Source organism: Staurois parvus, unplaced genomic scaffold (genome assembly GCF_062004578.1).
Source record: "Staurois parvus isolate SC_StPar_1 unplaced genomic scaffold, SC_StPar_1.0 ptg000087l, whole genome shotgun sequence".
Classification (NCBI taxonomy): domain Eukaryota; kingdom Metazoa; phylum Chordata; class Amphibia; order Anura; family Ranidae; genus Staurois; species Staurois parvus.
Genome location: NW_028317883.1, coordinates 11,075,753 through 11,101,940, shown reverse-complemented (window position 1 = coordinate 11,101,940; position 26,188 = coordinate 11,075,753). Strand labels below are relative to the sequence as shown.

Below are 26,188 nucleotides of genomic sequence, written 5' to 3'. Positions count from 1 at the left end.
ATGCCTCTCCATTAAAGAGAAAGAGAAATCCTCCTATGTCTTTTCAGACGTCAACATTTTTGGGATCCAGGGATCTTCTGGATCTCTGGTGCTCTCTGTGGTTCCTCCCACCAACCTCAATGGCACTACAGGAACTACAGAGCAAAAGCTGGGGCACACAGGGATCCTATACTCCTGGATGTGTCGAATCCCTCCAAATTTTAAAGGTTAAGTACACCTTTAGGAACATGTTACATGTTCCACCTGTTTTTAGGGTGGAACATGTAACATGTTCCCAATGCTGCATCTGCTGCCCAATCCCCTTCCCCCATGACAGAAACACAGGGAGAAGTTCCCCATACTAGCTGTCACATTTTAAAAACAGGATGGCCGTGTGCGGGGCTCCGCCACATGTTTGCGTCATTCATTCACAGAGTTCTGTTTATGAATGAACTACAGGTTCCAAGAGCCTTAGCGAGTGTCAGCTTGTAGTTCTCAATGAACTACCACGGCGCATGGAGCGCTGTGGTAATTCATTATTCTTCCTGTCAGTATATCTGCTTGCCCGTTCATCCTGTACGGGCAAACAGATATACTGACAGGTCTTCAGGACACCTGCATGGCACCAGCTATCTACTGATCACTGGTGCAATGCTTTACAGGCTCCTATAACAAAAAATAATAAATGCACATTTTTTTACCTGCAAAAAAAATGTGCATTTATTATTTTTTGTCAAAATGTGAACTTATCCTTTAGGCTGGCCATAGATGGATAAAAAAGTGTCTGGTCCAGCAGGGACCAGCTGAATATCTATCCATTTATGGTAGTTCCTATTCCAGAGAAGTCAATCTAATAATTGACTTCTTTCAAACTGGCTCGTTGGAAACATTTCCTTTGATCTACAGGGCTGATCAGTATATTCTGACAGTGGAGGAGTCCCCGCAGTCAGAATACAATAACACTGTGGAGAGATTTACTAAAATGGAGAGAGAGCAAAATCTGGTGCAGCTCTGCATAAAAACCAATCAGCTTCCAGGTTTTTTTTTTTTTGTCAAAGCTTAATTGAACAAGCTGACACTGGAAACCGACTGGCTACCATGCACAGCTGCATCAGATTCTGAGTGTACCAGTTTTAGTAAATCTCCTCTAGTGGGAGGATTCATCCATCCACCTCACTTGTCTGGATAGGGGATTATGTTCAATTTTTTTTCCCATCAGCCCCTGGCAGATGGAAAAAAATTGATCCATGTATAGCAAGCTTGACAGACCATTGTGGGACACAGGTAGGGGATATAATTCTCTATTTCTCTCTGCAAGTGCTTGGAATTAAATATAAGGTCTAGTAATAGGGCATCTTTAAAACTCCAGGCAAATAGCTAAATACACAAGTGAAATACATATATGAGAGCTCTTTTACAGAGAGGATTTGTATTTATGTCCATCTAGTTCTGAGATGTATGCAGTTCTGCCACATGGCACAGCTCTGTTTATTGATGTATTAAGGATTACAGAGCTGCATTAAAGTGAAACTATAGGCAACCCCTTTTTTCATTTTGGATAGAGTAAGAGAGGGTTATAACCCTAGTAAGATTTAGTTTGCCCTCTTTGTCCCATTGGGTAGATTTACCTTCACGTCCTGGCCCATAGCCAAATCAGGAAGTGAGTGGAAATCCCTGCAAATTAAGGAAACCTCTTGGTGATCCCCAGGTCACCAGAACAGGTGTCCCCATTGTAGGATTTCCCCTCTGTTACTCTTCAGGGGAAGCACAAAATTTGGATTTTGTTTACTTTCACTTTCTATGATAATGGTAAACATGACAAATAGAGAAGATGAATTGCCCTAATCGGGACACAGACAGCAATAAAATGCAACAGGTGTTCCAATCCATATCCAAAACTAGAAAAAAGTTTTCCCTTTATTTTTACTTTAACTTGTGTCTATAATAGCTTGAAGTTTGGCTATTAAGGATATGGGGATGAGGTAACTTGTAGGTTTACCTAAAGGCACATGTTTTCAGTACATGTTGCAATTTTTTCCCTTGATTTCTGCATAGCATTGCATACAACATATACAACCTAACAATTCTAATCATTTCAAACTCTCTTTCCAGTATGTATTTTATTGTATAATCTGCTGAGGTAGCACATACAAATGCAGGAAATAAACTGAGCTGACTAATAGCCTAGAACTGCTGGCACTTCGCACATTTTTTGTCATGGGAATAATGGGATTGATTTATTAAAAGAGTACAGCATGCGTGAATATTCACTTAGTTTTACCTCATTCAGTAGGTTAGGCAAAATTCACTTTGCAAAGTGAGCATGCTTCAAACCCCAAAACATTTTCACTTACAAAAAAGTCCTATTAATATTATTTGTATTTCAAATGACCATATTATGTTACCCCATTATAATTATTCCTTATTATAATTATTAATGAATAAAAGGGTTATTACTCTAAATGGAGTAGCAGTTATTAGCAATGGGTTGTAGCGGCTCACCATTAACCATAATACCACATGAGTACATCAAGCAAAGAATTATATCAGCAATAAACAGTATCAAGTATAATAAATAATATTGAGACTTTTTTTTCTTGCTTGAATGTTCCAAAATACACTTTGTATGTAGCTCTCCAAGGGCTCCTCTGGCTAAGAACAAACTCTATTGGGGATCAACAGAGGGCAGTCAGTAGTTTATTGGCCCCTGGCTCTCAAGGTTTTTGGCTATAAGGTGGGGCCCAGGCTTTATGGTGGTGCACTTAATACCGTCCCATTAAGATTTTGCATGCAGTGGTTTAATATTTCTGTGTAAAAGTTAGTCACCTTCTGATTAGGATTGGCAATAATTGACTAACTGTAAGTAATGACCATGGTATACATCTACATCTCCCATTACATCCTCTGCAGTAGATATACCATTCTTACCACTACAATAGTTATTATGGTATACATCACTATAAACTAACCATGAGAAATACTAGAGAGTTTACCAGACGGTTGAGGTAGCAATGTGCTACAGCTAACGCAAACGGATGCTTATGTATATTATTTTGCATTAATATTCTACTGCATAACAATTGTATACTAATTGGCTTTTACTTATGATTTTTGTCTTTATATATGCTACAAAAATGTTTATATGTGTATTGCTTGAATTTTTCCAATAAAATTTACTGTTTAAAAAAGGTTAGTCTACTTCTGCTAGCAGCAGTAATGTGAACCCAAGCAAGGAGCAGTCCAGATGCTTGGCAAACAGGAATTCCTTTGGTGCTGTCTTCAGCACTGGTCTTCTCTCTGTGGCTGGGACAACTGTTCTCTCCTCTCCCCTTTCTCATCTCTCCCCTCAGGGTTGTAGTCTGTCCTCATTCAATACCACAACAAGTTCTCATTACAAACTACATCTCCCATCATCCAGCATGATCTGAATCAAAAGTCAAAGTCTTTATAGTCCTTATGTCCCACTGGCTCCCTCGTGTGGCTAGAAGTGGAATGGCACAGACTAATTCAGAATGGGACTAGATCATGGAGAGAACTGTATTCTAACATGTCCTCCCTCTCAGGGGAAAACATTGGTGGGTGAGACCCCCTTAGAAGGAATAGAATGGAATCAGCAGTGAAGTGAAGTGTAATTTGTGAGTATCTTTCCTAAGAGCATTGCCAGCACCACAAGGATTCTGAAAACATTTTCAAAATGCTTTTATTCTATTAGCATACCTTTGGGCATATTATCCATAACTTTGGACTTGAACGTTGGTGTGTTGTTGCTAAGAAGTTAATTTAACTCCTTGGAAAAATGGAAATGGGATGCTGTTTCTTTTTCCTCTGTTACTTATGCAAAATGGTCTATACCTGAGGAAGTAAAGATAATAAAACTGGCTCTGGTCTGGAGGGAGTGGGGATATAGTGGAGGGGGGTCTGATGGCTTGACCGTAGTAGGAGAGGTTCCCCTGTGTGCATGCACACAGCAACTTAGGCCTCACGTTTCATGGGCCTTGGGTCTTCTGTAGTCCTCTCCTAGAATGAGAATGAGTGTTGGGATGAGGCTGGGATGAGTGAGGAAACTGTGAAAGTGGTGAACCAGAGAGAAGGTTGCTGGGGTCTCAGACCTACCATCATTGAATATTAGACTGAAGGCCTCAGCACAGGGAATGGATTAAAAACCCATTGCAAGGGGATATTACAAGCCAAGATAGCTAATGTTTAGACAAAGCCAAGAGCTGACTAGCTAAATGGGGAGTTGTGGCTTAGGAACTGCATTTTGAGGTTTCTGAGCTTCATCTGAGGTGGTACTTTCTTAGAAGTGGCAAAAGAGGTTGCTCTCTAAACCATATAAAGTGGTGCTGTCTCCTTTTAGACCAGCACTGCACTCATAGCCTTCTGGTAGCAATTACTTTATTTGCTTTCTGTGATGGAGTGGGGTGAAAAACCTTTATTCGTGGCTGATGAAAACAGAATTAAATACTTATTTTTATTCTTGGAAAAGTTACAAGTCAGTAGTGCTGTCCATGATAATTTTAATTAAAAAAGTAAAAAAATAAGTAGAATAAAAGCAGCAAGATTAGAATTTTGAAGTTGTCAAACAGATTACAGAGCTGAATTTGACAGACCATGAATGAGGTGAATTTTTGCAATTTGGGACAAACTGCTTAGGAGAGCTGAACGATTATATTACTGTAAATAAAACAAAGAAAATAAAATATTTTCATAAAGATAGAAAATTAAAATATGTATTACACTGGAAGCAAACAGGAGCCAGAAATACAGTAACTGATATCATTTGCAGAGAAAAGACATACTCCACAATTAAAGCAGTCAGTATCAAAAATACCATCATATATGAATCTACACTGCTTCAGTGATATGTAATGCAAGAATAAAAGAGGAAGAAAGGAAAGACATTGAGGAATGATAGGATGAAAGGAACAATCTGTGACAGAGTAACAAAGTGAACAAAGCAGTAAGCATTAAATGAATACTTTGATTGAAGCAACTTCTCTATACTCCAATTTGCAAACTTTGACTGGAAACCATTGGGAATAAAGATGTATTGACTGCAGTGAAAAGGGCTGATTAAGTAGCCATGTGTTTTGTAAATAGCCTTATGTTTACAATCGTATTGGAAAAATCAAATTCAGATAAATTTTTCCATTTTTGTTACACAGATGACTTCAAATCAATTACAAGCTACAGGAGTAAAACAGGATTTCCAGTCCAATAAATCAAAGTATAAACAGGCTATATATTGGTACTTATGTGCCAGTTCCATAGCATGTCACTCAGGGCTGTATTTAGATGATGTTTTGCTATAGGCACACTTAATGATGGCAGTCCTTTGTAAAAGCTCTGCACCTTGTCATGCAATTGTGTTTGAAAATTACTGCTGAAATGTGTTCTAGGAAAATGCATGCAGCCTGCTTCATATTTACAGCTGCTTTTTAGCTGCACAGACCAACAGAAGAGTTGATTTGAAAATTGTAAAGATGTTAGAACAAGTTTTATTATATTCCGAGCCAAATGAGAATTTCATTGTTAGTTTTAATAGTTTGTATTTCCACAAGTTTTCTTTTTGGGAAGGGACCAGAGGCTCTCAATGTTGTTTTTGCTTTATAGCTGCATGTGCTCTTGCCTTGGCACCCTTAGCTTAACTACCTAAGCCATCAGGTACCACCTTTGAATCTTAGTTTTGTCTGGTAGGATTTTGAAAACACATGGCCCAGGCTATTTTGTGACCCCATTATCTTATCAAGCAATACTGCCAGGAGATTCCCAAACCAATCTGCACATTTTTTTTTGAAATTTGCTGCTCTGTAATACATACTTTTTTGGAGCCTGGTTTGGGTTCCCATTGACTTCAGTATGATTTTGCAAGTTCAGGAAGTTTGCAAGTTTTTTAAAAGTATATCCAAACCACAACTGATTAAAGCAGGCCTGAATAAATCCCACCAAACAGCCAGCTTTAAAAGATTAGAAGCCAGCAATTTTCAACCTGCATTTGATTATATAGGTAGTCAAAAGATTAATAGCAAAGCAACAGTCAAAAGAACCAGAAACTAAAGACAGAGAGATGAATTAACAGAATTTCAGTACTAAGTTTATAGCGTAGCACAGTAAAAAGGCCACGTCTCATTTCACCACTTATCCCAAAAATATGGAAACCATGACATGAAACACTGCACTGATCTTGACCAAAAAGCAAGAAACAGTTGGAAATAAATGGCTCTATATTAACAGGTTATATTTGCTATATACAACAGTGGCTCTAGGCGTGCATTTGATTGTTTGGCTTATAGTAATGATTTGCATGGCTCCACTCACTGTCCTGAATCGAGGAATTAATTTTAAGATGTGATAGAATAATATATATGAACAGGGCTCGACAAATCCCAGGGGCAGGTAACCATGGCGACTAGAAATTGCATCCTGGCGCATGGGTTCACACACTGCCTCCCACTGACCTTGATGCAAAATCATGCCCCATTGACTTCAGTGCAAAAACGGCTCCCATTGACTTCAATGTAAAAACGCCTGTCAATAGCACTCCTGTTTGAACACATGCCACATGTCACTCTACTCTATCACTTGCGAGTCTGGAATGCACCACTACAAACTCGCACAGGACCCTTTTCGTAATGGCACTCAGAACACAATGCATGTGAATCACATCTCTATGAACCATCTCAATAGTAACACATAATATCTAGCCTATCATGCAAATCTGTGAGTTTGAAAATCCATCCACAATTGCATGTGTGTGAACCAGAATGGCTCCATTCACACCTGGGCGTTTTGGGATCGCGGCAGAATCACTGTGATTCCAAATGCAGGTTCAGGTGCCATTATTTTCAATGGCACCTAAAACATGGCGCGGTTATGCTGTGATTGTTACATGACAAATCGCATCATGTAAAGCTTGTCGCCCAAATGTTGCTTTGCCCACACTACGCTAAAAAAAAAAGCTCCTTTTTTAGCTGGTTGCTAGATTCAAAGAACATTTGTCAAGCCCTGTTTATGAATATCTTTACTTACCTGAAGTCTTTACTGTCCTAGGTACTGCTTCGAGTTGTGGGCTTTTGATTCCTTAAGTCCCTTCTCACCATAACCTGCATGGTTATTCTGACCTTCATTATTTATATTTAAACTTTAAATATGTGTCAGAGACACTTGAAAGAGTATTTCCACTTTTACAACTAAATTGGGATATCACCTATTTTATATTTCTTAGATGTCCCCAGTTGTATAGCATAATAAAAAAAAAATTGCAGCTGACCCTTTTTAGATTCTTTATTCTGAGTCCCCCAGAAAGGGAAAATCCTGGTTATTTCTCTTTGTTTATGAAGGGGCTGGGCAACTGTGTTTGCCATAATTAATCCTATGTATATTGTGCAGGCAGATCTTCATGATCATTTGTAACAAGATTGGAACATTATCCTAGCAAAGGGTTAAAGGTCCAGGGGCTGGGCTTATTGCATTGTATTTTAATGAGGATAGATTTAGGACAGGCTCACTCTAGTAATGTTCGAAAAACCTTGTAGTCAGCCATGACACCTTCTCCTGAGAAACATCTAAAAAGGTAATAAATATTTACATATTTTATGAGGCATGCTGTGTGGATTTCTCAAATTTGATTGCAAAACTGGAAATATTTTTTGATATGTACAGTATGTTAAGACTTTTTTTCAGATGGAATAGAGAGGTGAATGATTAGAACTTCTATCAAGCGTTGATTACTGTATCTATCCCTGATGAATAGGTTTCACCTGTTAACTACTGTTTTTGAGATAGAAAGTAAGGGAAAAATTAAAATTCCGAGTTGTCGCCTGAGCAGGCATAGAATGTAAATATTTAAATGAGGACACTCTGTAGTGGCAACTGACTAAGAGAGAATCTTTCTGATTTCCTCTCATATCCAGTTTTGTCTACAGGACAGCAAGTATAGGAAAATCTCTCCAATGAGATGCTGAAAGCCAATAATAAACACCGGGATTTCAACCATTACCTATTCTGCTGTAAATAAAACAAAAAATACTTAATATTCTGTAAGCAGTTAACCAAAGTGGCAATAACAGAAGGAACACTCCTTAAAAGAACTGGGAGTCCAGCCAGAGCCACTTCCAGGGACAAATCTCCAGAGGTGGTCTGTTAACTGTGCACACTGTTCAGCCTGGTGGGAGTGCAGATCCCTCAGTTAGAATATCAATCCTGACTGTGCTTCTAGACCCCAAAAAGTCATTCCTCAGCTATGTACGCGATGCTTCTATTGCCTTAAACTCCATTAACATAACCCTTGTAGCCAGTGGGCTACCTAAGTGACTGCTACCCAGGCCTTACATCCCCGAGCTGTGCACTGTCCCTCTCACTGTCTCTACTTCTTGCTTCTCTAGAAAGCTATGCTCCTCCAACCACCTGGGCTAATTCTAAGAGCTAGCTTTCATTTGCATCATCCTCTGAAGAGCTATCTGTGGTGGATTTCATTGCAGAGGGCATTGAACAGGCAGAGACTGTTTTAACCTCTAAAAAGCCCTCACTGCATGCATGCACATGGTTGCAGCACTGCACTTTTCACGTGGATGGTAATGTTTGGTAGGTGGTAGTGTCTAGTGAACACAACAAGGGGTTTCATTCTTGCTGCCAAGACAAAGTAAAGCATCATAACTGCAGCATTTGTACATTCCCACCCACTGTATTTGCAGCTGAAGGGAGAACAGTTGGGGGGCTTTAAATACTTATCTCAGCCATGTGTTTTTATGCACCCCCTTAGGGCTCATTTATACTTGCAGTTGGGGGGGCAGTAAAAATGAGAAGGCAGCAGAAGGGGGTGTACACATGCTGCAAAGCAAAGCTTAAGGGTTTGGCAAGAATTAAACCCTCTGTCGTGCTTTAACCCCCCCCCCCCAAAAAAAAAAAAAAAAATCAATGCAATGCCCCACCTGCCCCTCCACTAGCAATAGCTTTCACTGACCCAAGTGCCATAGAGATTTTTTACTCACCAAAGCAACCTGACAACTGAGAAATGTCCAGCTTTGGTTTAAACATTTCAAACATTTACTCTTAAAAGAAAATCTTCTAATTCCTTTAAAAATCACCTGCACACAATTTCCTACAATCTATTAGCTGAATTTAGTCACAAATGTCAGGAATTTCTGTAATACAAAGGATCATTAAGCAACCTGCAGTGATTGCAATGTCTGCTCCAACTGAAACCTTGCTTTCTTCTTTTATTAGTTACTTTTCACTCAAACAACAGAAATGTCACAGCACCAAACTGGAGTTTTTCTTGCTATTTTGGTATTTCTGCACAAAGAAACTTTTCATATACAAAGGATTCCTGTAGCACTATAGGTTAGTTAAATAGATACAGTAGCAGAGCAGAGACGTCTTATACCATGGGTCATGTTTGTCTGACTAAAGTCCTATAATGGGAGAGAAGTCATGGAGATGAGTCACATAATTTGTAACACCATAAGAAAGTTCACAAAAAGAATCATTAGTATCAGGAGAATAACTGAAATTTAAAAAGGGATAGCATAGACCATGAAGGGAGAAGCAAGCATGACAAGGAGGGAGTGGAGTGCTAAAAAGAAGGAGGGAGGAAAATTGAGGATGAGGAGAATGTAGCAGAAGAAAGACAGCAGGGAACGAGATACGAGAAGGATGGCTACCAAGGAAGGTAAAGGACAGCTGAGAAAAAGGGAGGAAGAGAAGAGAGAAGGATGAGTGAGAAGAAAGAATGAGAGGGACAGCTGATAAAGAGGAAAGAAGAGAAAGATGAGTGAGAAGAAAGAATGAGAGGGACAGCTGATGAAGAGAAAAGAACAGAAGAGAGAAGGATGAGAAAGAAGAAAGAATAAGAGGGACAGCTGATAAAGAGGAAAGAAGAGAATAAAGAAGGATGAGTGAGAAGAAAGAATGAGAGGGACAGCTGATAGAGAGGAAAGAAGAGAATAGAGAAGGATGAGTAAGAAGAAAGAATGAGAGGGACAGCTGATAGAGAGGAAAGAATAGAATAGAGAAGGATGAGTGAGAAGAAAGAATGAGAGGGACAGCTGGTGAAGAGGAAAGAAGAGAAGAGAGAAGGATGAGTGAGAAGAAAGAATAAGAGAGACAGCTGATGAAGAGGAAAGAAGAGAATAGAGAAGGATGAGTGTGAAGAAAGAATGTAAGGGACAGCTGATGAAGAGTAAAGAAGAGAATAGAGAAGGATAAGTAAGAGGAAAGAATGTAAGGGACAGATGATAAGGAGGGTGCAGCAGGTAGAGTAAGAGGAGAATGACCACTGACAAAAAAAAGGAGAAGATGGCTAGAAAGGCAGGCTGAGAAGGACATGGAGGGAAAGGATTAACAGCCAAGAAATGATTAAGGTTTATAAAAGAAATGGGGGGGATATGTGAATAGGACAAATGACCTAAATATGGAACAGAAAAAAGAAATGGGGAAGGTCTGAACTGTGTTTGAAGGAAGAATAAAAGAGTATCAGAATAGGGGGAGCAATGTTAGGAGGTGGTGAGAAGAATTAGAAGGTATATCCTAAAATAGACACACAGTCATTTTGATTTATTGATTGATTAATTTATTACAGGTATTTATATAGCAGCTACAATTTATTCAGCACTTTTACATACATATGGTACATTTGCATCATTCCCTGTGCTCAAAGCTTAAAATCTAAAGTGTACATAGACATGCTGGGCGAATTTAGACAGGAGACAATTAACCCACCAACATGTTTTTTGGAGTGTGGGATGAAACCAGAGTACCCAAAGGAAATCCAAACAGGCACAAGCAGAACATGTGTATACTGTATATTGATAGCCAAGGGACAGTAAATAAGAGAACTATGAAACATGGCAAACAGTGTTTGCTTCCTTGCTGGTCAGTGCACACCAGGATTGACTTCAGCCTTACCCCATACACACAACAGATAGGACACCTTTGCAGGATACTTCAATGTGGACAGGGTGGGGGAGATTTACTAAAACTGGTGCACACAGAATCTGGTGCAGCTGTGCATAGTAACCATTCAGCTTCTAGGTTTTATTGTCAAAGCTTAAAGTGGAAGTTTAGGCTACAAAATGAAAATGGGCAACAGGCAGGATTTTTAATGCAGCCGAGATATGCTTTGTCTCTTACCAGCCTGTCCTTCCCTGTACAGCATCCCTCCCATATAGTGTCAGATTGCCCGCCACATATTTACCATCACATTTAACCCTTTGATTGTCAGAAACACTCACAGACAAATTTTTAACCTCCATTAATAGTATAGTGTCTGAACAGATCAGTATCTTTGATCAGATCAGAATTATACTGGCATCTCCAATAGTACAGTGTCCCCAAAAATGAATTATTAGCAGGATCAGCCCCGACACCTACCAGCACCTGCATTTAACCCCCCCACCATCCACCCCCTAACAAATGCAGTGTCAATAGATCACTGTCACTTCTGATACATTGCACACAAAACTGCCTGATCTCTGCAAGCACTAGCAGGTAATTTTTATTCCTAGCGGTTCAAGCAGGCCCTGACAGTCAGGTGTTCCTTTTCCCATGAGTTGCACTAAGAACCTGTAAATTTAGTGGCCATAATGTCCAAGGAAAGGTACACTAGTGAAGAGGCCTGCAGGATTCTAATTATGACAGATGAGAGGGAAGGGTAGTCCTCACTGACAGAATCAGGCTCAGAATATGAACCTGTAGGGCATAGTGATACTTCAACAGGTAGCTCAGATGATGGAGAAGAGGTCCCTGCTAAGGTCCGGTGTACCTGATCCTGTGCTCAGGTTGCTGAGATGTTAGAATTCCATGATGCTTCTCATATGAAGCAGTGTGCCAATACTACTGCCACACTACCTTTTGGTGAACTGGCAGGCACCAGTGGCCTAATACATCCTAGTCTTTTACATACCAGCACTGCAGTATCACTTGGTGACGTGCAGTCAAGTGCAGTCCAAGCTGGTGAGGTGGGTAGCACTAGTAGCACCCTGCAGCCACCAAGAATTCGAACATAGGTCTGTAGAGCCCATAGTGTCCTTCCTGATGTGCTTGCAAATCCTAATTGGCAGCCCACAGATTCTGGAACTCAGGTGGAAACAGCAAATGTAACTACTCCTCTTGATTTTTTTTAGCTGTTTTTCACAGAAAATCTTTATCGATTGATTGTGGACCAAAGCAATTTATATGCCGAGCAGTACATCCCTGCCAACCCAAATTCAAACCTTGCCAGACTATTCGCATGGAAACTTATCACGGTTTTTACATTTACATTTTTGGGGAGCCTAACCCTCAACATGGGCATTACAAAAAAGAATGAGATGCGGTCATATTGGTCCATAGACCCAACTCCTCATATGCCCATGTTCTCTGCTGCCATGGCAAGGCATAGACATAAGAATAAAATGTGATTTATGTATTTCAATTACAGTAAACTCTGTCGTCCTTGGGGTGGATGTTCATATGATGCATTAAAACGTATAAGCTCTGTGAGAAGGCAACAGGTTGTAATTTTTGGATTTACAAGAGAAAATATAGTTATGTGGTGCCCCCTGACTGCTCAGACTACATGGGAAGTAGTGGCAAGATAGTTTGGGACTTGGTGTCACCCTTGTTCTGTAAAGGGGTACCACTTGTACATGGACAATTATTAAGCAAGCGTGCCACATTTTAAACATTTATTTGATCTTGGAATTGGCTCATGTGGCACAACGTGATCTAATCACTGTGCCTTCCCCCAATGGCTTGTAAACACTCAACTTAGAAAGGGGGAGAAAACCTGCTTGTGGAATAATTAATTGTTCACAGTGAAGTGGAAGGGCAAACAGGATGTTTTCATCCTGTCTTCCATTCACGCAGACACGACAGTCCAAATTTGCACAGTATCTGAAGTTGTTGAGAAGCCTCTCTGTGTCCACAAATATAACCTTAACTAGGGAGGAGTGCACTTCAACAACCAGATGATGAATCTGTACTTAATTTCCCATAAAGTCATATGCTGGTACAAAAAAGTGTCTGTATATTTATTTCAATTGGCTCTATACAATGATTTGTGCTTTACAAAGCAATAGGATGAAGTGGGTCCTTCCTAAAATTTCAGGAAGAGATCATTACGGTCCTTTTGTATCCAGAAGTTGTTGTGGCCCAAATCCCCAAACCTGTAGCAGTGAACTGGCTACATGAAATTTATTTTCCTGATGCCATTCCTGTTACCCCAACACAAAAGTCGACATAAAAAGGATGTGTCTGTAGCAGACATGGAATTAGACATGACACCCGTTTTTTTTGTCCCTCCTGTCCTGGTCAACCTGATCTCTGCCCCAAGGATTGCTACCACACACTAGTGGAGTATTAGTATAGGGTACAGTATGGCACAGTCTAGGGCACACAATTAACACAGGGTTTTGAAAGACGTTAGATAGCCAGGAAACTGGCTATCGCATTTTGAAAGACCTTAAAATCACAGCCTGGAAAGTTTATGGTTATAGTTAAGTTACAAAAAAAGTAAAAAAAAAAAATTTAAATAAAAAGATAAAAAAAGAAAAAAGTCACAAAAATAGTTGTTTTATTGAGTTAATGTTTTGTTGTCACTCTGTTTGATTGTTAACCATTGATGTTTGCTTTGCAGGAACGCCATTCAGCTACAGCTCTGATCTGTTTATTCTGACATCAACAAGGTGTTGCTCTCAAAATATACACATCAGTGTGTGCAGTGCTGCTGGAGGAGCGTTCTCATCTGCAGGAAAAAAAAAAGAACAAATAAGGGAAAGCATGGCGGCCTGGGGTGCACAGTGGGTGGATTAATCTTATGCTTTGGCATATATATATATTATTTTTTTTTAGCACAGATTTCAATAAAAAAAAAGTTGTTTTATTGAGCTAATTGTTCTATTGATACTGTATTTTATTGTTAACCCTTGTTTGTTTTGCAGGAACGCCATTCAGCTGCAGTACCAACCTGTTTATTCTGACAGCAATAGGGTGTTGCTCTCAGAATATATAAATGTCAGTGTGTGCAGTGCTGCTGGAGGAGATTTCTCATCCGCAGTTAAAAAAAAGAATGTATATGCCCAAGCATGGGGGCCTGGTGTGGTCAGTGGGCAGATCGCTGGTATGGCTCAGCATTTTTTTTTTTCACTGTTTTTGGAAAAAATTTCTTCATCTACATTGATCAATATGAATGGAGGAAACTGTTAGGTTCTTTCATTCAGCCTCCCATGGCCTGAATGGAAAAAAAGAACATTGCATGCATGCCCAACATTAGAAGTTAGAACATTAGAAGCTAATTAGCTGCTGGATTGATTTTAGAAGCAATAAGAGGGGACACCCCCCAACTCCCGCCATCTTTCATGGCATTCTTGGGCTCTCCCGTCCTACCGGGGAACCTGAGAATACAGCTGGCAGTTCCACCAGCTGGCCATAGAGCTGATCGGGGACCGGAATGGCCCCAATCATCTCTATAGTCTAAGAAACCGGAAACAATGAGCATTTCATTAGTTCAGTTTTGCTAGATATAAACTGCGCCATTTTCAAATTAGGAAAGCATCTGCTCAAATGAAAGAGAGAGTGTAAAAAAAAAAAAAGCAAAATTAATTATTAAATAAAACACTCCTGTTCCCCCATGCTAGCACGTACGTTGGTATGTAAACAGCGTTTGTACCATACATGTGAGGTATCACCGTGAACATCATATCGAAGACAGTTATTCTAGTACTATACCTCCTGTGTAAACCTAAAGTCGTAACCTATAAAGACTTTTAAAGCATCACCTATGGATATTGAAAATTTATGTAGTTTGTCGCCATTGCATGGCTGTGCGCAATTTTGAAGCATGTAATGTTTGGTATCTGTTTGCTCAGCGTAATATCATATTTTATATTTACCAAACATTTGGGCAATATATTGTGTTTTTGTGCATTGAAAATAAAAAAGTTTATTTTTTAAAAAAAATTGAGTTTGAAAAACTGCGGCACAAATATTGTGTGACACAACAAATTGCAACATGCACCATTTTATTCTCTAGGGCCAAAAATACAGTTTTTTTCATGTAAACAAAAAGTGTCAGAAAAGGTTTGGTCTTCAAGTGGTTAGAAGAGTGGGTGATGTGTGACATGTGCTTCTAATGTTGGGCATAAAATACCAGGACAGTTCAAACACCCCCCAAATTACTCCTTTTTGGAAAGTAGACACCCCAAGGTATCTGCTGAGAGGTACGTTGAGTGAATGGAAGATTTAATTTTTTTCCCACATATTTTTGGAAAATGACAAAAAAAAAATTTATTTTCTTTTTCTCTTTTTTAAAATCTTGTGACAAAAAAAATGAGATCTGCAAATTACTCACCATGCCTCTTATCAAATTCCTTGGGGTGTCTACTTTCCAGAAAGGGGTAATTTGGGGGGGTTGCTGTTGGACTATCCTGGCATTTCAGGGCCTCCGAAACTATGATAGGTAGAGAGGAAGTGACATGAGGAAATACGCCCTTTAAGGTGGTCATTGGATTTTGGGTGCCTGTACATGGCTAGGCTGCCAAAAAGTCTCTCATGTGTAGTATCCACATACTTGGAAGAAGTAGAAGAATGTATTTTGGGGTGTAATTCCACATATACGCATGGCATGTGTGAGCAATATAATTTAAATGACAACTTTTTTTTTGGTCATTTTCCAAAACCTTATGGCAAAAAATAAAATCTTTCGTGGACTCAACATGCCTCTCAGCAAATAGTTTGGGGTGTCTACTTTCTGAAAATGGGTAATTTGGGGGGAGGGGTGTGCTACCCTGGCATTTCAGAGCCTCTGAAACTGTAATAGGTAGACAGGAAGTATAATGAGAAAATTACACCCTTTGAAAGCTTGAAGGTGGGCATTGTTTTTTTGGGCCTCAAACGCAGCTAGGCTACCAAAAAGTCTCACATATGTGGCACTTGGGAGTAGGAGAAGTAGCAGAATGTGTTTTGGGGTGTAATTCCACATATACTCATTGCATATGTGAGAAATATCTTAAATTAAAGTGACAATTTTGTATATAATAAAAAGCTTGTGACAAAAAATAAAATCTTCCTTGGGCTCAACATGTCTCTCAGAAAATTCCATGGGGTGTCTACTTTCCAAAAAGCGGTCATTTCGGGAGTTTGGTACTGGCATTTTAGCACCTCAAGAAATGGCAGTCAAAGCTGCATAAATGCCAGCTACATATTCCATAGTTTGTAGACACTATACCTTTCTCACAAACCAATTATTATACACTTATTGAGATTTTTTTTTATCAAAGGCATATAGCAGAATACATTGTGGTCTAAATTTATGAGGAAATTTCAGTTTATTCAATCATTTTTATAACAGAATGTAGAAAATATTTTTTTTTCAAAATTTTCAGTCTTTTTTTCATTTACACATTGTAAAGTGTTGCGCAAACTGTTGGCGCTATATAAATCCTGTATAATATTCTTAATAATATTTATATCACAAAAAATAAAAAACACAGTGGTGATCAAATACCACCAAAAGAAAGCTCTATTTGTGTGAAAAAAAGGATATAAACTTTCTTTGCGTACAGCGTTTCATGACCGTGCAATTACCAGTTAAAGTAGCACAGTGCCAAATAGCAAAAATGCCCTGGTCAGGAAGACGGTAAAACCTTCCGAATGTCAAGTGGTTACTTAAACAAGCTGAAGTTAGAAGCCAGTTGGGAACACAGCAGCACCAGATTCTTTGTGCACCAGTTTTAGTAAACCCCCCCCCAATGTATGGTCACACAAAAATCACGCATGCAGGAAGCAAGGCAAACAAAGTATATAGGCATAGAGGGGTGGAGATACCCTTTTCACCCCCACAGGGGGACAGGACCTGAGTCACAGACCAGGTCAAAGGTCAGGCCACATGCTACCCACATTATCTGTAACAATATATAATAGAATGTAATGCAGATATTACATCATATTATATACTATTACAGGTAATGTGGGCCGTATGTTGGCTGACCTTTGACCTGGTCTGTGACTCAAGTCCTCCCCCTGTGAGGGAGGCATAGAGGAGCATTAGAGCATATGTATATTTGACAATTAGTGTTTGCTGGTTAGCTCAGCTCCTGAAGAAGGGGATGCACCCCCGAAACATGTCAGCTTGCCAGCGCTGCAGTATCGCCTGTCCGGTCACGTGTTTCCTGCACTGGATTGTGCTTCATGATTTTAATGCCTTCTTTTCTTCTACTTTTGTGAGTACCCATTTGCTACACTTTTGTTTTTGCAATAAATTCCAGGTAATACCATAGACATTTGCATCCTCCTCTGTGTTTTTTTTGTAGTTCTTATTGGATTCCCCTATCTGAGGAGCGCTGCATCGGTGGAGCATTCCTGACAGATGTTATCTTCACTGTGAATATGCCACCCTACATATGTGTTGGTGACCCACAAACATACGTGCACCTCTATACCATAGGACTTACAGATGTTCCCCTCCTTCCCAGTGACTTAACACATCTCCTATATAAAAAAAAAATATATATATATATATATACCCTACATACTTGAACCAACAAATGTACTAAATAAGTAAATAAATACAAATAATGTAACAATGAAAACATCAAACTATAAATACAGTGCACTTATATACGAATAATTTAAAATCCCAATCAACATTCAAACATTTAAAGTTCCAAAGTGAAATAATATCCCCAACTAAGTGATACAGCGATTAAGCTTCTTATCCATAAAATTCTCTGTGATGAGTGCTTCACTTAGTGCTTCCCCTCCAGAACTCCACTCACCACAAAATATTGACCACCTGCAATGGTAAGTCAAATGGCGCAATAGTTGTAGCAATAGTCTCCTGCAGCAAATTTGTATTTATTTACTCATTTACTACATTTGTTGGTTCAAGTACGCAGGGCATATATATTTTCTTCCCCAATATAAGGATGCATTAAGTCACTGGGAAGGAGGGGCACATTATTATTATTATACAGGATTTAGATAACGCCAACATTTTGCTCAGCGCTTTACAATATAAAGGGAGACAATACAGCAACAATACAGTTCAATACAAGAGGGATAGGAGGGCCCTGCTCCTTGGAGCTTACAATCTAGGAGGGAGGGGCTAGTGGTACAAAAGGTAGTAAATGTGGGGGATGGACTGGTTGGAAGAGTAGAAGATTCCATTATTAGCTGAGGGCAGGATAGGCTTCCCTGAAGAGATAGGTTTTCAGAGATCGCCTAAAAAACAACAGAGTAGACGATAGTCTGATAAATTGGGGTAGAGAGTTCCAGAGGATGGGGGAAGCTCTGGAGAAGTCCTGGAGATGAGCATGTGAGGAGGAGACAAGGGAGCTAGAGAGTAGGAGGTCTTGCGAGGAGCGGAGAGTATGGTTTGGGTGATATTTAGAGACAAGATCGGTGATGTAATTTGGGGCAGAGTTATAAATGGCTTTATACGTTATTGTTAATGTTTTGAATTTTATCCGTTGGGCAATGGGAAGCCAGTGGAGGGATTGGCAGAGAGGGGTGGCAGATACAGAACGGTTAGTAAGGTGGATGAGTTTGGCAGCAGCATTCATGATAGACTGAAGAGGGGATAGCCTGCGATTAGGTAGGCCAATGAGGAGGGAGTTACAATAGTCAAGGCGAGATATACCAAGGAAGTGAGGAGGTTAAGAACGGGTATATCTTGGAGATGTTACGGAGGTGATGTCTACAAGATTTGGACAGTGAATGGATTTGGGACTGAAAGGACAGATGGGAGTCTAGGATTACACCTAGTACCCTGGCATGAGGGGAGGGACTGATGATTGGCACATCTGTAAGTCCTATGGTATAGAGGTATACGTATGCTTGTGGGTCACTAACACGTATGTAGGATGGCATTTTCACTTAATAGAGGCAGCGCAGCAATTATTTATGTTATGTTTCTATTCACACAATTGTTTACTAATACACATATGTGGTATCGCTAGCAGCAGCCAGTTTATTTATATAGTCCTCTGCGCAGACTATACTTACATATATCTTCACTGTACTTCTTGTCTTTGGTAGATTTCTGAGGGCCGGAAGTGACTGTATGTTTTGAGTTTTCCCCTGTAATACTTACCTGAGCCCCTTCACAATCCAGCAATGTGCACGAGAGCCTCGGCTCTCTGGGGACTCTCCCTTCTCATTGGCTGAGACAGCAGCAGGAGCCATTGGTTTCCTCTGCAGTCAATCACAGCAAGTGAGGAGAGAAAGGGGGCAGGGATGAGCCGAGGCTTTGTGTGTGAATGCAGAGCAGAGCTTCTTGCTCTGGGGGCACTTGGCAGGAAGGAGGGGCCAGGAGCACCAGCAGGGGACCTGAGAAGAGGAGGATCAGGACTGCTCTTTGCAAAACCAGTGCACAGAGCAGGAAAGTATACAATTTTTGTTATTTTTCTTTAAATTGCTTTTATTATCACTTTAACAAGACATATTGCTCCATACTAAACTGACTTGCACTCATCGAAAGGGACTTAGTTTTAGTATTTTATATACAGGAACAAACACAAACTGCACACCCAATTTTTTTCTCAAAACATTTTCAGACTTTGAAACAGGAAACATATTTTTTACATTTTTTAAAAGGCAAAAGTTCAACAAACTAATAAAAGCTCCTTTCAGCTGTGGTCAAGCCAGAAACAATGAAAATAATTTTTACAACATAACCATTTTAATTAATTACACAGAGTCAGGGGAGAGAGAGTTGTATTATCAAACAGAATTGGAAATCAGAAAGTATTACACAAGTGGAATTAGTAATGAACATTTATTTGTATTAAGGAGTATGTAAACCCCTCCTCCTACCTACCGTGCCTAACCTCTATAAAAATGATCTGTATACTTACCTATTTTTAATCCACTTAGGTCCGATCACATGATCCTGCAGCTCTGGCTCTCCTGTATCAGTGAGCAGCTGATGCAGGGGAGAGGAGACAATCACTGGGCTATGGGAGCCTATGGGTGATGTCACCGCTCCCGGAATCTAGGGCCACTGTCGAGTGCTCCCTTACATCGAAGCTGTAGAATTACATGACCAGACCAGAAAAAGTCCAAAAAAGGAAATGAAAGCAGTCACCCCATATATGGACAGGCAAGTTTCAATATACTACATTTTTGTTCTTGTTTTTAAATAGCTTTAAATATGATCATAACTGCATACTTTGCTCCAGCTTGGACCAATGTAAGTATGCTTAGCTCATACCTGAGGGGCCACTGAGTAAACTGATATGGCCACAGTCTTCTTGGTCCTGTGTGGAGCAGATTCCACTCTGCAGGCTGACCACATCAGGCTTCTTGCCCAACATTGCTGCCATTCACAGAACTCCTATTTGTTTCAGTGAATACAAGATGTTCTTTGATTGGAAGATGGGAAGATTGCGATGTCACCATTCCTCCTCTTCACCTCAATCAGAGCATGCCTTGTATTAAAAAAATACAAGGTGTTCCTTGAATGGATGGCAGCAGTGGTCAGTGTGCAGAGGGTAAGCTATTGGCACAGCAATTGGAAGATCACCGCTATCACTGATTGCTTCCCCAGCAGCCCCTCAGATATCAGATATGCCTACTTACTGTACATTTATCCAATGTAACTATGCGATTAAGATTATACTTGAAGTTAAACATTAAGGGGAGGGAGCAGAGGTTATGGGTTGGGTTAGATTTCTCAGTCAGTAGTCTTGGGCTGAGCACAAACAAGCGTCAGATGAAGAGTGAACCCCCAGCCTTGTTCTTTATCACATTACCTAAGGGTTTAGGGGTTCTGCTCAACTGGGAATAGGGAACTTGTTGTGGAAGCCACACCATGAAATCTTCTAGGGTGCTAAAGCTTTTCTTACTCCCAGATAAACACTGACACCAAAAAAACAATGCGGGAACAATTTATTTATTTTTTTGCAAATTCTCTTTATTCTTTTGAAGCGGGAACAATTTTTAGACTCTCTACTACTCAACTGCAAACACTTAGCCATTGTGCATACATACATTAGATAGATACACATTTGTTATACCGTGAACTCAACCCACGGTTCATACTAGGCAATTGGAATAACACAATCAACTCTCCCTTCAGGTCCAAATAGGGTCAGGAGGAAAAGTCAGACTCATTATGTGCAATACAAGTCTATTTGGGAAGGCAATAAAACAGGTGCTGGTCTTCCATCACCAGGAGCATAGCTAGGATATCTTGAAGAATACCGTCTACATACCACCTGCTCTAGAAATGGCTGAATACAGGTCTACATGGAATCCCCAGCCCACATCTAATATAACTGGACCTTTAAATTCTATGGAACACTGGTGCAGCTTTACAATGTACATGAAAAGTTTGTCCTCCCCTGCCCAGCACACAGCAAGGTGAACTCTTCACTAAGAACATGTTGTGAGAACTACCATCAAACGTAGAGTTTTTAAAGCACACAGCCACTCGCTTTCTTCTTTTTCAGGGCCATTTTAACCCAATTTTATTTAAAAGAAAGTTCCAGAAATTTCCCTCACAGGGGTTTGCAGCATTTCACTCTTCAAAAAAAACAGATATTTAGCCTCCTGGCTTGTGCACACAATTCTTCAGCTCTGGCCTTCCACTTCAGGCTCACAGCCGTCTCCTGCAGACTCCTTCCTAAATGGCTTTTTCTGCACACAAATAGAAGCCACTTGCACACAGCTAAACGCCCCTTGCTGTTCTGGCTTCCACATCTCCTAGGTGGAGCTCTCCTGACTCCGGGCAATGACCTCCTGTCTGCCCGGGTGGAGCCCAGAATAATGGTTAGGCCTCTACAAGAAGGCCTGCACACACCTGTGCAATCAGTGTGCTGGGGGTTCTGAAAACATGGACCCAGGATTGGAGATTTCATCCCTCCCAGATCATTTTGAAACCTCCAGGCTTCAGATCCCAAAATGGACTTTACGAATAAATGAAGAAACTGAAAAGCCAGTTTCTTCTGGATTAAATAAACCCTCTGGAGCCCCTCAACCTGTATGGTTAAGAATCCAGGGTTATAAGCTTGATTTAGACCGTGGCAGGATACCGCACTGCCACAATGTGTATTGACTCATTTGACTCAATACACAATTTAGGGCTGGACTGGAAATCACACAGTAGGAGTTAGGAACACCCGGAAGAGCCCCAGTTTAAAGCCTCACACTGATACGTACTGTATATTGTTAGCACAAAAGTGTATAACAAAAAAAATAAAGCTTGCTGATTGGGTTGTTTGCAAATGGCTAAATCTTTAATGTGGTTACTGTGAATACTGCAACTGGAGAGTTACATAATCTAGAGATTACTTATTTTAATTTTAATTTGAAGCAGTGCAAATTTACATTCAGTGACTCATTTCAAAAACTGATTTATTTGCCACACACAAATTTGGAGAAATCTACCTCCAGCTAAATCATGACTGTAATGGAGCTCTGAGAGCCTAAGAAAAGGTTTAAGGAGCAACTGAGCTGTGCAAAACCAAGAAACTTACAACTGTACATAATCCACCCCCCGCTACTACTGTGAGTATAGCAATCCAGACATGAAGTTGCATTTAAACCAGCCATTCTCAACCAGGGTTCTGTGGTACACTAGGTTTCCTCCAGAGGTTGCTAAGGGTTCCTTCTGCTGTGGACAACCATTTGCATAGTTTCGGGGCCAACACCACTGGGCAAAGCCATCATCATGGCACCAATATCATTTAAGCTATTTTTAAGGGTGGCAGTCTGAAAACTACTGTAAAGGGGGCAAACTTCCCACTAGCCATCATGGTAACCACCAATCAACTGACCACCAATCAACTGGTTTTAGCAGAGGTTCCTCAAAACCAGAAAGTTATTTTAAGGGTTCCTCTGGTGTAAAAAGGGTTGAATAACTCTACTGAGGCAATGCAAAAGAGCACTGAAGTTATGAAAAGTGTGAAAACCCTAATGCCGGCTGTAGACAGAGCAATTTTCTTTCCTGCAACTATGGGTTACAGGAAAGAAAATCACTCGCATGAATCCCTCCCGCGGAGCCATTGTGTAATAGCCACTAACAATAATCGCATGTAAAATCTGGCAGGCTGATTGCCCCCAAGTTGATCAATCCATCAACTTGGGCACATTCAGCCTGCCCATACATGGTTCGAATCTCGGCCAGTTCCTGCTGAACCGGCTGAGATTCAAACCTTCTATGGCCGGCTTTAACAAGCATTCAGATTTTCTATTTCATGAGTTAAAAGCGGTCAGACAGAATGAAACATGACTTCATATTGACTGCAGTGAGGTACAGCACTTTGAAGAATATTAAAGTAGATATAAATCCTAACCAAATTCATTTAGTTTGTTAAAGCATTGTGAATAATATACAACTGCCATTTTCTTTATAACAAAGATATTGTTTTCAGCATTTTCCCTTTGCTGCATTTCAGTGCTGCTGATCTCCTGCCCCCTCTTCTCAGCTGCTTCCTGTCTGCATATATGCACAAATGGCTGCATGACATTTCCCAGGGTGGTGTACCTGATGGGTACAGCAGTGGACCATGCCTGTAAAATATATGTTAAAACCAACACTTGCAGTCTCCAATGGAACCTGGGTGTACTCAGGAGAACTATTGTAAGATAGGGACAAAGCTTTGTCACCCTATAACAGGAAGTATCTGAACATCGATCTTCATTGCAGTAACATGTTAATGCTTATATGAGGTTTCAATGGTCATGTTTTAAATATACTTTATGAGATTTCAGGGATCTGGTTTAAATATACTTTATGAATTAAAATGTACTTGTAGTTCAATCAACAACTATACTAATATATTTAAAGTAAAATACACATTAATTACATTCTCAGAAAAAATATTTATATTAGAATTAAAGGCACAGCTGCATTAGAAAAAAAATGAGTTTCAAAAGTATAGGTTATTAAATCAATATGATCGGGATCCAATCTAAAAATGCTATACCTTTTTTGAATGTATAAGTTTACATACTGTACTTACCACTTTGCAGTCGTGTCCCTTTACAAGAATGGAAGCAGAAAATGATAATGCTGACAAAAGCTTTGAGAATATCCATTATTCCACTTGTGTTTTATAGTAGGAGTTGTATTTTTGATGTGTGATATGACATTTGAGTTCACAGCTCAGTGGTGCTGATGCTTATAGTCCAGATGTGCATGGAAGGTAGAGCATCCTCTAGGTCCCCCTTCACTGAAGTCCCTCCACTCACTACTGCATCTTTGATCAATAAAATTCTATCAGACACATTTCTGGAGGGGCAGGATTCAGCCTCCGCCAAACCAATCCAAGCAGCTGCTCGATTTCTGCTTCATTAAAATAAGAACTTGATGGGAGTCCCAAAGCTGAGCCCTGTCAGTTTAATTACTTGAAAGCAATGACTTCTTAAAACCTTCTTGATTGATTGTTGCCGTTGTTAAAGCTGCTTCCAGGAGTAGCTGACATCTACTTTAAATCCAGATGCTAAGGTTCCGACCACAAATGATTTCTGGCTACTTGTGATGTTTTCAATTGATATCCTATACAGAACAGGAAAAGATGCAAATAATATTAAAAGTACAAATACTGTTAATTTGATCAAGAATAGCAAAACACATTAGAACTGTGTGTATATGGTGGCTATTTTATACCCCTATTTTTTGTAAAAAGAGATAGGCAAGAGATCGCGAATACAGCATAGAAGATTGTTGTATGAATCAGCTGCATGCAAAAAGATTGATGCAAGAAAAAATCAGCAATACGTTTTTCTATTATAATCTTAATATATCCTTTGAAAAAAAATCAATGGTTCATATATTGTCCTGTTCTGCTCTCTGTCTCCCTTCAGCCAATTTCTTCACATAAAAGGGTAAGATTGAATTTTGGACAAGCATGTAAATACCTTAAAGCCCAACTCCAGGGACAGCCCCACCTCTTAATCATTGATTAGGCCCCACCCTTAAACCCCCTCTCCCCTCTGGAAGCACCCCATCATGTTATATATATATATTTAAATCTCATCATTATGGAGCCATTTAACATACAGTGGAAATCCAATGATCGAACGGTCATTATCAATAGTCAGACTATTGACTACATCTAAAACAGTTACTGGAAACTCAGCCATGCAATAAGTTATTCTGAACAAAAGGGTACTTCTCTAACAAAGTGAATGGACTAAAAATTGATTACTTGGATTTAAAACATGAAAATGCCAATAACAGACATCTAAATTCAGGAATAGTAACCCCCACACTCCTAGTTCATTCCTCCCATCCTGCAGTCATCTCCCTGCCCATCAACCTGCATTCTTAAATATGATTTTATACTACATCCTAATGTTAACATATGTAAGAGCATAGTCAATAGCCACAAATGTTTCTTTCTGGAATGGGCATGCTGTTGATAGTAATAAGTAAAAAATAAACAGATTTGTGCATTACTTAAAAAAAAAAAACAGAAAAAAGCGTAACCCTGGCATTATTAAATATTCTGACAGCCTGCTGATAAAGCTCTGCTTTTTTAACAAGACAGCCCAACAGTCATTAAATCTCACAGTCTTATGTGGAAATATGTATAAATCTCGGCTCAATGATGCTCCTATGGTAAGACAGATATTGATTTCAAACCTTCTTAGCATTTACAAAAAAATGGACATTTTTCTTTCTGCTCCAGGCTGCGTCAGCACAAAGCCTCTGCATACACAGAGGTGTTTAACTTTTCAGGAGTTCCTCTCTGGAAAACTTACTCAGCAGAAAATATTCATAACGCTGAGGCTTCAGGGGGAGTTTGGGATCAACGCCGGCTCTGCAGTCCCCAGTAATTGAGATCCATATTCTTGATTCATCATAAGATTTGTTGGTGTTTGAGGTGGTCGGGGTGAGAGGCTGAATGTTCCGTGCTCTGCAGTCCTCTCTCTTTTTCTATCACAGTGTATTTCAAAAGCTGTAGACTATTTCCTTTTCCCCCTGCTGCAGAGCAGCGACTATACGCTGCAGCCAGAATGAACTGTAAACGTAGAAAATCCTGCTGTGTATAAACCAAGGAGATGGAATGTGTAAAAGAAGCTATTCATGGAGTGAATGCAAGTATACTTCATATTACAAGTTCCAGTTTGCCAATGGAATAAAATAAACCCCTTGTTTAGTGTCCCAGAGAAGCAGTATAATCCCACACTTTAGAGCAAATAATTAAACAGATGAAAAACATATCTGGGAATGGTTTTACCTGCCAAAAGGATTTTGTAATTTTATGTAGCCACTAATGAGATC

General features: G+C 39.8%; 1 protein-coding gene across 3 annotated transcripts in view; it reads right to left on the bottom strand.

Annotated features, from left to right (window-relative positions):
- Positions 1-25,925, bottom strand: part of LAYN (layilin) — a 68,973-nt gene extending 43,048 nt beyond the window's left edge. The window contains exons 1-2 of one of the 3 annotated variants that reach the window (XM_089670173.1): positions 25,666-25,925; positions 23,922-24,457 (exon numbers count right to left, since the gene is read on the bottom strand). In XM_089670173.1, coding sequence (XP_089526299.1) covers positions 23,922-23,997 — 76 coding nt within the window. In that variant the 5' untranslated portion in view covers positions 23,998-24,457; positions 25,666-25,925. Of the gene's footprint in view, positions 1-23,921; positions 24,458-24,568; positions 24,787-25,665 lie in introns of those variants that run through there. The other 2 variants (XM_089670175.1, XM_089670174.1) reach the window with 2 other exon arrangements.
- Positions 25,926-26,188: the final 263 nt, after the last annotated feature.